The sequence below is a fragment of the Gracilinanus agilis genome, chromosome 4 (genome assembly GCF_016433145.1).
Source record: "Gracilinanus agilis isolate LMUSP501 chromosome 4, AgileGrace, whole genome shotgun sequence".
NCBI classification, from domain to species: domain Eukaryota; kingdom Metazoa; phylum Chordata; class Mammalia; order Didelphimorphia; family Didelphidae; genus Gracilinanus; species Gracilinanus agilis.
This window is the reverse complement of record NC_058133.1, coordinates 60,174,738-60,188,601: the sequence shown is the minus strand read 5'-3', so window position 1 is coordinate 60,188,601 and position 13,864 is coordinate 60,174,738. Positions and strand designations below refer to the sequence as shown.

The 13,864-nt window shown below is 43.2% G+C and overlaps 1 protein-coding gene across 1 annotated transcript in view; it reads right to left on the bottom strand.

Moving 5' to 3' along the window:
• POGK (pogo transposable element derived with KRAB domain) overlaps nt 1-12,654 on the bottom strand; it is a 29,689-nt gene extending 17,035 nt beyond the window's left edge. The window contains exons 1-2 of the mRNA XM_044676852.1: nt 12,425-12,654; nt 10,955-11,088 (exon numbers count right to left, since the gene is read on the bottom strand). Of these exons, the coding sequence (XP_044532787.1) occupies nt 10,955-11,088; nt 12,425-12,515 (225 nt within the window). The 5' untranslated portion in view covers nt 12,516-12,654. The remainder of the gene's footprint in view (nt 1-10,954; nt 11,089-12,424) is intronic.
• Nucleotides 12,655-13,864: the final 1,210 nt, after the last annotated feature.

The following is a 13,864-nucleotide window of genomic DNA, read 5'->3' as shown; positions in this document are numbered from 1 at the left end:
CCCTCCCCGTTCCAGAAGCAGAAAGCCATAAAATGCAGCTGAAGATAGGTTTTATTAGAATATTTCTTGTAAGACTGTCCAATCCAACACTGGCCTTCCTTCTCCCAGTAGACAGCCACTCTCCCTGAGGGTAGATTTGATTTGCAAATAGGACATGCTGTCTCCATCTCTGGACTGGAAAGCCCGGTGGTTTTTGTGACAGAGAGCTTCTCTTTTTCTAAGGGCATTAGCTCTTGTTTTTAGGCAGATGTCACAAAGCCAACCAGAGATGTTTAAGGTGGGGGGGGACCCAACCCTACAATCTCCCTCCCCCAAGCTTTAAATAGGGTTTTTCTACTCTATGGAGGAGAAAAAAAAATCAGAAGAGGGTAAAGAGGAAGCAGTTCTGCATAGGAAAGATATGTGTTTAAAACCAAGTCAAATTTGTGGATTTGTATAAAGAGGCAAACTAGCTTCCTTCTATTTGCATGGGAGAAAGCCCCAAGGAAATTCTCTTTACTACAGCAGAATGTGGCTGCTTCCAGGCTTCCCTCTATGCTTTCTAACTTCTCCACCTTCTTAGGGCCCTTGAATGGAAAGTCCTTTTTAAAACAGCAGCCTGGCAGCCAACATTTCTGGCTCCCAACTCCACCCCATTCTTGCTTATGAATCACCTCATAACTAAAATATGTACTTTCTTCTACTGATTTTTTTCCCCTCCTGGGCTTCAGAGTCCTACTAGAATCACAGGCTGTTTGAACAGTTAAAAGGACTTGGAGAGGACCTCTTCCCTTCTCTTTTCCCACACCCCAATCACCTAAGGAACAGCATTCCCCTCTTGAAAGCTTCCTAAGTGAATTCCCTACATCTAGTCTCTAACATGCTCCAGTTCTCACCAAACACCCACATACCATCCTTCAGCCACTGAGCTGCCAAAACTGAATGTTCTAAAGCATAATAGGGCCACTCCCCAGCTCCAGAGGTTTCAATGACTCCCTGTTGCCCCTTGGGATACAAAACTCTTCTATTAGATATGTAAAGCACTTCCAAATCATGGTGTCCAGTCTCATTTCAGTCTGCTCCCCCCCTCACATATTCTCTACACCCCAGACAAAATGACTGACTGCTCTCTGCTTCCTATATGTAGCATTCCACCAGCTGACTTTGGGTCTTTGTATGGGCTGTCCCTCTATTCCTGGAATACTCTTCCCTCCTCATGGCAACCTTTTGGAATCTCTAGTACCCTTCAAGACTCAGCTCAAGTATCCTCTCTTTCAGGAGCCCTTTCCTGATCCCCTTCATTTCAAATCACAATGTGTTTAGTGTACACACACACATATACACATGATATTCTCTCTCTCTCTCCCTTTGTTATCTGTATTTCCCCTATCCCCACCCAGCAAGAATATGTAAGCTCTTAGAAAGGTGAAACTTTTTCTTTTAAAAAACCCTTACCTCCCATCTTAGAATCAATACTGTGTTTTAGTTCCAAGGCAGAAGAGCAGTAAGGGCTCTAAGCAATGGGGTTAAGTGGCTTGTTCAGGGTCACCCACCCAGCTAGGAAGCATCTGAGGCCACAATTAAACCCAGAACCTCCTGTCTCCAGCCTTGGCTCTCTATACACTGTAGATTTGTATAAAGAAGCAAACTAGCTTCCTTCCATTTGCACCCAGCTGCCCCCTAATTTTTATATTTGTATTCTTGGCAAATAGTACCATATCCTGTACATAGTAGGCACTTGTTGACTGATTATCTGGTCCAATTGCTTCATTTCACAGTTGAAAAAATAGAAGCCAATACCAAATTATTTTCTCGTTAAGTCCTGGATTCAGGACTTATATTTGAATAGGTCTTCAGGCTTCAAATGCCAGTGTTCTTTCTATTACTCTCAGGATCTTTGCATCTCTCGTCCTAACTTCTCTACTACTGTTGTAGGTATCACTATACTCCAAGATCCTCAGGCTCACAACCTAGCCCTTATCCTGGACTGCTCAATAGCTCCAAACCTTTCAAGATCCAAGGTCTTACCAAGTCTTGTCCATTTCACCCTTGTGTCATCTCCCGTCAATGTCACTTCTATACCATGTTTTGTCAATATCTCTCTTTGATTTCACCTCCTCAGCATCTCTGGTCAATTTCACCTTTGCTCATCTCTTGGATATGCCCCCTTTCTCTCCTCTGACACTGTCATCATTCTGGTAACAGGAACTCACCACTTCTGAACCTGGACTATTGCAATAGCCTGCTGGTGGGTCTGCTTGCCTCAAGTCTTCTTCCATTCCAATCCAGCCTTCATTCAGCCACTAAAGTAATTTTCCTAAAGCACAAGTCTGATCATGTCACCCCTCCCCCAACTCAATAACTCCAGGGGTTCCCTTTCACCTCTAGGATCAATTTATAAAATCCTGTTTGACTTTCAAAGGTTTTCTCCCTCCTCCACCTTCCCAGTCTTCTTACACTCCCTTATGTACAGTATGATCCAGTGACACAGGACTTTTGCCTATTCCTTGCCCAAGACTCTCCTCATCTCTGCTTCCTGACTTTAAGCCTCATCAAAAATTCTACCTTCCACAGGAAGCCCTTAAATCTATTACCTTCCTTCTGCTGATGATCTCCAATTTATCCTGTATATATTGTGTTTATACATAGCTATTTAAAAGCCCCTTGAGAGCAGGAGCTGTTTTCTGCTCTTCATCCCCAGTGCACTTAGCACAATGCCTAGTACACACTAAACTTTTAATAAATGTTTACTAACTATACTATATTGAAAAGCTCATTATATACCCGGACTAAGTTATGGTGGTGAAATATTATATGGCCACTATGAATGCCAAATGTGAGGCCCAGAAAGAAATATGTAAAAGTCTATATGAATTAATGCTCAATGGAAAAAAAAGAACTCCAAATAATATGTATATATCAACACAGCAAGGTAAAATGTTATGCTGGTACAGTCAGGTCCTCCTTTGATGTCTCATCATGGTATGGAGGTGACCTTGGATTATTCAAGTGGAGTACAAGCTCTGGCATGATCTTAAACTTGAAAGGATTCAAGAACAGGCCTGAACAGCATTGTGTCTGTTGTTAAGACAAACAGCCCAGCTAAAGGCTGACGTTCATTACCAGGTGGCTGACCACTCAAGGATATTTTTTTTCTCCTACTTTAGCAAGCATATCCAGTTCAAGCCAATCCAATCTAGTAAAGAGGTGCTTAATAAAGCATTTTATTTTTGTCCAATTGATGAATGTTTAAAGGCTATGAACAAGCAGTCTCCTAGAAAAGAAACTCTAACTATCTAGAGCCACATTTTTAAAAAAGCTCCAAATCACAAATAGAGAAATACAGATTAGACAAACTATGAAATTCTCCCTCACACCCATCAAAATGAAAACACTTAGAGGAGCTGGGGGAAAACAGACATGTTGATGCACTGTTGTTGTGAGCCCATCCATTCTGAAAGCTATTTGGAACTATGCCCCAAAAGTTATTAAACTGTGATATAGGAACAAAATGGGGATATCACTAGTAGGTCTAACCCCGTAAGAGAACACAGAAAAAGAATCAATATATACAAAAATATTTATAAGAGCTCTCTTTGTGGTGGCGAGTAACTAGAAAGTGCAGGGTGGGTTCCCATCAGCTGTGGAATGGATGGACAATTTATGGTACATACATATAATGGAATATTGTGCTGTAATAATAATGACGACAGTTAATAATAACAAAAGCACTGTGCTAAGTGCTCTACCACTATTATCTGAAGTGATCCTTGCAACAACCCTGGGGTCTAATTGCTATTATTATCCCTATTTTTATGGATGAGGAAACTTAAAGCAAACAGAAGTTAAGTGATTTGTCCAAAATCATATATCTAGTAAGTGTCTGAGGCCAAATTTGAATTCAGGTCTTCCTGATTTAAGAAACAGAGAAGAGGATGGTTTTAAGAGAAACTTGGGAAGGTGGAAATGAACTGGTGCAGAGTGAAGAGAGCTGAACCAGATGAATAAATCATGTTACAATGCACAGTAAAAACAGACAACTATGAAAAACTCTGATCAATGCAATGAACCACCATGATCCCAGAGGATAGCTAATGAAGAATCCAACCCACCTCCTAGCAGACCGCCACACATTTTTGGATATGACCAATTTGGGAATCTGTTTGCTTGATTAAATATGTGTTTTATATTGTGTTATCAGGGTTTCCCATTTTAACCCACACCTTTAAAGGAGGAAGTGTTGAAAAAAAAAGTGATGAAAGATGCTATCTTTTAAATATGATGAAAACTTCCTGTGGAGGCAGTTGGGGCTTTGAACTTGGTGTTGAAGGATCTCTGGTGAGACCTTAGATTGCTTCCCTCTGAATTGTCACGTGGGTAAGTTAGTCTGACTTCCTTTCTCCTCCCTTGGCATTTCTGGAGGCAGTCACTTCCTGCATCCACCTCCAATTTCAAGTAGACAAATGGTAGCCTCAGCACTGTTTTGGACCGCCCAAAGGGCAGTCCCTTGTTTTTGATTTGTTACTTATTGTCACATGTGGGTAAAAGACCTCCCCCTCCCCACTTAATTCTATGTTGGGTGGGGTGACATTATTTCTGATGGCTAGTCTTAACAATGAATGAGGATGAACTAATTCCATTTACACAGAAGTCACTTATATTTTTCTGGACTATATCACACACCAAATGGCTACAAAGGAATCTAAAGGGCAGAAATCCATATTGATGCGAATAAGGTAGTCTAAGGAGCATCAGTTTTGGAGTTAAGAGGACTTGGGTACTCAGTCATTTCCTTTCCAGCAGTCCTTACAAAAGACACTTCTCCATCTTGGACTTATTTTTCTGAACTTGTGATTCTACTGGTCGGTTTTATATCTTTTCCAGCAACTTATAATCTTGGACTTGTCTGAGGCACTGAAAGGTAAAATATGTGTCCCAGACAGGATTTGAAACCAGAAATTCCTGACTTAGAGGATGGCTCTCTATGTATTATATACTCACAATATCTTTAAATTATAAACATGAACTTTGAAAAAAAAGAAATGTGATTCTTTTTGAGAAAGTAAATGTTCTAAATTTCTAAACACTCAAGAAATAAAGTGCTTTGCTTTTATCACATTTCTAATTTAAAGCAATATTTTTGCATTACCTTAAAATATGTGTGTGTGTGTATTTGTGTCTATATATGTATATACCTTCCCAAAGACTGAAGCAAGTACCCTCAATGACTCCTAGAATGACTCAGCTGGTGAAAATTGACCAGTAATAGGCCCCTCGGAAAAAAAAAAAAAAAAAAAAAAAGACTTTTTGGCCTCCCTGACATCTCTTTAATTCACTTTTCTGATTCTACTACCCCTGCTTCTGAATCAATAACTAATAACTGTCTTCTTTATTGTAGCTCCTTTCTCTTCTGTAATCGAGTTCTAGTAGACCTGCCTGTGGGGAAACCGAATGTATGTGGCTTTGGAGCTAAGCGATTACGAGATACCTATGTGCTCTTAGTGACTAGGCAGCAGTAAGAATAAATGGAATTCTAGGTGGGAAAAATTGCTCTCTGGGTAGGCATTTAGATCTATTAACAAAACCTCCCTCTTCTTCCTCTCATTCATACAATACCATGTGGTGCTTTTTTCCCCGTCCCGAGTCACCCCCATTGTTTCTGCCCTCACATAGGTAGTTCTAATGTTGTCTGACCCATCTTTGGTCTTGAAGCCAAGGCCTGAAATAAATGGGTTGCTATGGGTATCCTTAATAGGTGATGTCAGCACCTAGAACAGCTACACCACACCCAAAGTCATAGAAGATTAAAACTGGGACCTATTGTAGGGTCAGGGGATCTGAATCAGCTTCAAGACATCCCAAGAGCCATCTAGTCTACCCCACTTCCAGTCAAATCAATAAACATTTATTAAGTATCTACTATGTGCCAGGCACTATGCAATTCAAAAGGAGGCAAAAAATAGCCCCTGCTCTCAAAGAGCTTATGATCTAACAGAAGTTCAGAAACTGAGACCCAGAGATGTTAATGGATTTTTTTACAAATAATAAGTACCAGAGCACATTATTTTAATACAAGGAGTAGGTGCTTAATAATTGCTGGACTGAATGAAACTGAATGAACTGAAGATGTGATGAGGGCTGGTGGCTGGGATGGTGTCATCTCTTCCTTTTTTTTTTTTTTTTAATAGAGGACTAGATGCGAGGGTCTTAAAACAATATACATGATGCTCTCAAAGAAGAGTTCAGCAGCTCAGAAACCGATTTCCAAAGCATTATTCCCTTTAGGCTAACATGACCTCTAATGGTTATCTGTGTAGCCAAAGGACAAAAGGGGCCAGTGGTATACCAATTTTGAAGTCATGGAAGTTTCCTTAGCACCTAGCCTTTTTTGGGGGGTGGGTAAAAGGGGGGAGGGCCCTCCTTTCAGATATATAATGTAGAGATGCTGTCTTTCTTCCTGTCCTCCTTTAACCAAAACCTTAGCCTGATGTAATGGTTATTTGTAAAGTAACCATCTGATTTCTCATCAATGAATTTTCTCTTTGCATCTTAAGCCTTTTCTCTAATAACATCTTGCTTTTGAAGTCTTTTATTTTTAATTTTCTGAAATTTATTTTTGTTTGTTTTATATCCCTTACAATCTATCTCTCCCTGTTCTATCCCTCTCAGAGGATAACTCTCTACATCAAAAAATAAGATAACAGTTTAGCTAAACTGATTTACAAATGGAAAAATCTTATATGCATTTTCACACGCCCATAGACCATCTCTGCTAAGAGGGGTAAAAGAGATCCCTTCTCATCTCTTCTTTAGGGCCATTCTAGTAGTTGGTTGGTCTGCTTCGCTGGCTCCTTTCCACCAAATCCCTTTTTTTTTCTTTCAGAGCCTGACCGAGCATGGGAATGGTCACTCTTAACTCGTATCTTTTCCATCATTCCAAAACTTCCAGATGCTGGGAACCTAAACTATTCTTACTGTTCACTTGTACTTCTTTTCTCTTCTCAGATAGTTGTCACCCCAGGTTCATAGAACTACAGACTTTCAGGATTGGAAGGAAGCTCAACAGCCATTTAATCCAATCTATATATGAAAAATGAACCTGTTCCACAACAATCCTGATAAAAATCGGTCATTCTTCCTTTGCTTGTGAAGACCTCCAATGTGGGCCAATTTAGGGTAAATTCTTAATTGCTAAGTGGTTCTATTTGACAGTTAATCTAAAATGTCTGTTGTCAACTTCCACCATTTTGTTTTTTTTAAACCACATTTTATTGTTGTTCAGTTGTTTCAGTCGTGTCTGACTCAGTGACTCCATTTTTAGGGTTTTCTTGGCACTAGAGTAGTTTGTCATTTCCTTTTTCAGGTCACTTTATAGATGAGGAACCTGAGGGCAAACAGGGTTAACTGACTTACCCAAGGCCACATATCTAATAAATGTCTAGGGCTAGATTTGAACATAGGTCTAAATCAATTAAATTGAACCAACCTAACCCCTCTTTTATAGACAGCCCTTCAGATACTTGAAGACAGCAACCAGGTGTCTCACTGCCTTAAGTCTTCCTTTTTTTCTAGATTAAACTTCCCTGGGGCTTTAGGTTGATTATTCTATGTCATGAACTTTCTTCAGGAACCATCTTAGATGCTTTCCTTTGGAAACTTTCTACCTTATGATTGCTCCTTCCTAAGTGGGGTACCCTGAACTCAACACAATATTTCAGATATAACTGGACCAGGGCATACATGATTGAAACAGTAGGACCACAAACTCCTTACTCCTTATACTTATGTTTTTGGGGGTTCCATAATGTGCTGTTGACTAATACTAACCTTTCAGTTCCCTAAAACTACAATATCTTTTTTCAGATGGCCTACTGCCTGTAGTCATGTCTTTTATCATACACAGGGCATCCTAAAAATCCTAGTCATTTTAAACTTTAATGGGGTTTTAGGATTTAAGTGTGTCAGGCCTTCCAAAGAACTTATTTGCATTTTGAGAGGCCTTGAGTGCTTTTACCCAATTAATGAATGAAAATTTAAGCTTTAATGGCTTAAAATCACACTAAGACTTTTGGGATAGCTTGCATTTCTGTATGTTATTTTTTTTTGGAACTCCTGTAAGTTTTTTTACTTTTATTTTTTCATTTATCTTTATATAATTTCTCTTAGATTTGGATCAATATTCTACACTGTCAAGCTCTCTTTTTGCACCCCAATTCAGTTACCCAGTACATTAGGTATTCCCCAGCTTTGTGGCACCTGCAGAACTGTCAAGCATTACTATTACTCTAAATTATTGATTAAAAAAATATCAAACAGCACAGAGTCAAAACAGAGATGATCTGTTTTCAGGATCTTTGGGATCAGTCCTTCCCAGAGGGGGTTTGGGGACAGAGAATGAATAGATCTCCTGCTCAGGGATCCCTAAGGTGTTTCAAGCTAGAAGAGGGGATGGAGAATTCAGGGCAGGAAGAGCAAGGTCTATTTGTTCAGTTGTGTTCAGCTCTTCATGATCCCATTTGGGGTTTTCTTGGGAAAGATACTGAAGTGGTTTCCCATTTCCTTCTCCAGCTCATTTTACAGATGAAGAAACTAAGACAAATCAGGTAAAAAAGTGACTTGCCTAGAGTCACAGAACTAGTAAGTGTCAGAGGCCAAATCAGAATTCAAATCTTTCTGACTCCAGGCCTAGGCTCTCTATCCATTGTACTGCCTAGCTGCCCTTAGGCAAAGAATACCTCAGACCAACAGTGGTGGGTGCCAGGAGGAAGAGAAAGAACAAAGAGCCCTTGGGGAGATGTACAATGGATCTCTACTTTTTTTAATCTTTATCTTCTGTCTTAGAATTGATACTATCTGTTCCAAGGCTAAAGGGTGGTGAGGGCCAGGCAAGGGTGGTTAATGACTTGCCAGGGTCACACAGCTAGGAAGTGACTGAGGCCAGAGCTGAACCCAGGCCTTGCTGTTTCTAGACACCCAGGATCATGAGAGATCTGTAAAAACTAAATAACTATGTAAACAATAATATCAATTATAGTCACTTATGCAAACTGTTTCCCATTTACGTCTGATTTCCAAGGCATGAAATAATGAGGCATTAAATCATTTAAAACATGCCGCTTTAACTTCGGTCTAAGTTTTATTTGTTTCTAACACTTGAAGCTCCGTGTCCATAGTCTGCTGCTCAGGTGGGATAGTTATCTGCTCAATTTTTAAAATTTAGTGAAAATTGAACAGGGACTCCTGGTACACAGCAGAGGAGTTAAGTTTGGTGCATCCCTCAGAACTGTCCCACCATGCCGCTCTCCAAATCTGGGTCAATTTGAAGTATAGCTCTTTTGTTCAGTCAATGAAAAACAGGTGTTACCAGAGGGCCAACAGTTCATTTCCTTTATTGCTCTTCTAGCATCAGTCATATGCTATGGGATTTAGGTAGTCCCTATGGTTCCCAGGAGCCAGTAATAAATAAATAATAGGAACCAGAATGGATGCCTCTCTAAACTGCCTTTCTACCCATCCAAAACTTCAGTCTTTGGAGAAAAGACACTCCATGTTAGTGCCTTTGTGTCTGAAGGGAAATGTAATTAAATCAAGAATCATGAAGGATGGGAATAGCAGTAATTTGCTGCTCTGGGTAAGATGAAGATGATTTCAAAATCCCTCTAGCTTCCCTACTCTCACCTCTCAGGTTTGCCCCCACCTCACTCTACCCCCAGCCCAGGCACATTCATGGTGTTCTCTGGCTGCCCAGAATCCTACAGGATTATAGAGTGAAAGCTCCTAGTCTAAACTCCTCATTTCATACATGAGGAAACTGAGGCTGGCCAGTTTCTCTGTGCCATTGCTCCAGTCTCTCCACACCAGCCAAATGCCCTATTGCCTCAGACTTTCCTTCCTTTTCCTCCAGGATTTATCTTTTGCTCCATCCCCTTGGGTCTGGTTCTCTGCCAAGGAACTAGCAAATCCATACCAAAGTGTTAATGAGGTTTTCTGATTTAAATGTGTCAGACTTTCCAAATTCTCCATTTGCATTTTGGACAGGGTCCTTTAGTATTTTTCCCCAACTGACAAATGATAATTTCAGTCAATCATTAGGAATTATTGCTTTAGGCAGGTGTGGAGAGGTACCAGCTGGTCCCCTTTAAATCATCTCATACTTCTCACTCATCAACCCCCGTCCTATCTATTTATAGTATTTGCATACTTGGTCCCCCTTTTAGTCCACTTAAAGAGAGAGATGAGGAATGAATGAACTTTGGGGGGAGGGGTATCCCAACTTAAAACAATAACCTGGAGACCTAGTTCTCTCTTTTATGGACTGTTCACAGCCCACTAAGTCCTTAGGGGCGTGGGTATTTTTCTAACGAATGATTAGCTCTCCCAGATTATAAGCTCCCATCTTGTTTCCCTATCACTCCGAGGGTTTCGTATAGGGGAGAGTTTAGCAGAGGCTTGTTGAATGAATGGCCACCTCATGTCCAGTCACAAAGACCTGATCACAGAAACTGCCATTCAACAAATGTGCTTGTGATGTGACAGCCACAATACAGGAAAACAAAGGTCAAGGGAGCTGTGGGAACCTCTTTGTCATAGATGTATGTTTGTTTCTCTCCTCGTCATTGAGAAAATAACTACGAAGGAGCTACATTCATAAGACTCTCCCAAACTCTATTGGTATGTCACATAAATAGAATACATTCTGCAGTACACAGAAATCCCAAAGAACTGCTGAGTCTCAATCACAAGTAAAGCAAACATTTTGTTGAAGGGGAGTTTCTTCACAACTACAAAAGATCTGTAAGAAAAATTGTAATATTATTGCTTTCAGAATGATGAGAGAAGGGATAGGAAAAGTCCAATAATTTTGGGGGGAGGGAAATATTTACTCATTAAATACCGGTAAGAGTCAAAATAAGCCTGATTTTCAAGCCAAATAGAATCCCCTCTAGGGAATGGCTCCCAAGATCTTATTACTTACCCAACCGCCCTCTGCACAGATCCTCACTCTCTGCATATCCATGGGTCCATCCTCTATTTCCTTGGTTTGAATTTCTTCTTCTTCTTCCTCTTCTTTCAGGGGAAAAGGGAGAGGGAAGGCAGTGGACTCCATGTCTAGGAAGAAGATTCATTTCAGAAAGATCCAGGGCTGTGCTCAATTTCAGCATGAGCTGTCCACAAAAGGGAGTTCCATTCTGTGGCCTGGGACAGGAGGGGTGATTCAATAGTAAACCAACTCCTCTGTAGCAGACAGGATCATAGGATTCAGAGGGGGAAAAAACCCTTAATTCTCCTAGTCTAACCTCCCTTGATTTTGAGGCTCAGAAAAATTCAAAACCTTGTTACTGATTACACAGTGAGTTTGAGATTCAAACCCAGGCCGCCTCTGCTTTTAAGAGGAACCAGGCTCTGGAGGGAGAGGGACTTAGCAAACCAGGAAGCTGGTATTCTAAATACCAGGTGATACATAGAATTCCAGTGGGGGATGGAGAGGGGTAGTGGCTCACAGGATCACAGATGAGAGTGAGAAGTCATTTTAGATCTCATTTATTCCAATCCCCTCATTTTACAAAGAACACTGAAGCCCAGAAATTTAAAATACCTTGCCCAAGGTCACACAAATAGCAAATAGGTCCTCTGCCATCAGATCTTGCCCTTTTCCTATTCTAACATAAGTTATACCACAATTAACTCAGTTTATTCAGAGGGGACTGGGGAAATCTGCTCTCTCTAAGCCAGACCTCATGACTGTGCAAGAAAAGTGGAAGGACACACGGGGTAGTATTCTAAAAGTCTTAATGCAATTTTGAGATATCCTGTATATCCTTTCCATTTCTCTGTCCAACTGTGGGGGCTTCAAAAGTCTTAAGTGAGGTCTGCACAAAGCCTTTTAAGACCGAATCTATGGCCTTAACAGGCATATATATTCTTTTAAAAGCTGCAGACCAATTAAAATGGATTGGATTCTTTTAGAGAAGTTGACCCACAATTAGCACTGGACTCCAAATGGGGAAGACCTGAGTTCAAATCTCACCTCTGAAAATCTACATAAGTCCCTCAGCCTCTCTTGGCCTCAGTTTCTCCATCCATAAAATGAGAATAGCAGCACAGATCTCCCAGGGCGGTGGCAGGGTCAAGTGAGATTTACACAGGTACAGTGCACTATATAAAAGTGAGCTACTATAATATTTCTGCGTGGGGAAGGGGAGTGTCCAGGATGGGATAAGAAAGCAACTTATTCTAAGGGGGCGTCTAAAAGAAACGGAAGGAAGGAAATGCAACGCAATGCAGCAAGGCCGGTGGGTGGATGAATGGATGGATGGATGGGTAGATACATATTTGTTTGGACAGGAGGGTGGATGAGTGGGTCGAGAGTTGGTAAGGGTGGCAGAGGAGGCACGAGGGGGGGGGTGCCTCTCCTGGTTCCCGGGGCCCATCCTTCCGTTCTTACCGCGCCGCGGCTGCCCGCTTGGGGCTCTCCAGCCATCTTGTCCCCTTCCTCCCCACTCCTCGGGCCTCGGGCCCGGGCCGGGCTCCCCCATGGCCCCGCTCTCCCGCGGGCCTCCTCCCAGGGATCATGCCCCGACCTCCGCCTCCGATGCACCTGCGACCCAGGGGCGGCGGCTGCCGCTGCCGCTGCCGCTGCGGGCGGGCAGGGCCGCAACAAAGGCGGTGGCTTCGGCTGCGGCCCTGAGCAGCTGCAACATCGGCACCCCCCCACCCCCGACTTCTTCCCCCCACCTCCCCACCCCCAGCCTAGCCCAACCCAGCCTCCTCCCCTTCCCGCCCTCCCCTCGAAGCTGCAGGGGGTGAGGAGGGTGGGGGGCCCAGGGCCAGCCTAGGGTGGGGGGAGGAGGAGGAGGAGCCCTCGGTTCACGCCCCTCCCTGCCCGGAGCTGTCCACGCAGCCCGGGGTCCGCGTACAGCCCGCTCACACTCACCGCAGGACGCTGGACGCGGGGCGCAGGACGCTGGACGCAGGACGCAGGGCTCTGGGCGCTGGACGGGACAGCGCGCACGGGGCGGGGGCAGTCACTCGGAGGGTGGGCCTGAGTTGGAGTGAGTGTATAGAGAGGTGCCGGGGAAGCCGGGATGGTCAGGGTACCATCCTTCTCTCCCTCAGTCAGTCCTTCCGATCCTCTCCCTCTAACCCGTCCTCACGTCCCCTCCGGGAGAGAGGGAGGGAGGGACACGTGGTGGAAAGGAGGGAGGGTCCGGCCGGGAGCTGAGGGTACTGGGAGGCGGAGGGGAGGAGCGCTGCTGATGTCAGCTGCCTGGCTGCAGCGCCTATGGACAGCCCGGGGCTCCTTCTTGCCCAAGACCCTCCTCCTGCTCCCTGGCTTCCGCCGGGCTCCATCCTGCTCCCCCCTCCTCCCACCTGCGCCAGGAGCACTTGATTCCTGGGCTGGGAGCTAGGGAGATTTAAGTCCCGCCCTCTCCATTCCCCATACCCTCGGCTCTCTCAGCACCCCCACCCCCTACCCCCAGCTCCCCTTAAATTGTACTGTGAGCTTGGAATGAGGCATGAAAGGACTGGACAGCCCTTGAAAGGTCTGCGATCTTTAAAAGAAATCAAGCTTCTCCTGTTCACAAATGTAGAAGTATGCGTTAAGCTTGCGCATACCTACCTTCTAGAAGTTAGAGTAGAAACAAAAACAGCCTAATCGTGAAAGCTGGGTCAGCCACAGGCCCAGGGGTTCAGGCCAGACTTTGATACAGAGTGCACTTTCCTGCCCTATCGTCATGATCATCGTCATTGTTAATATTATGTTAATAAAATAAAAGATTCAGGACTTTTGATCTCTTGGTTAAAGGTCCTTCGAGTTGAAACTCTCCAAAGCTGTGGGAGAGGCAGGGTTTGACTACCTGAAAATTGTGCCCCTGTTATCCAA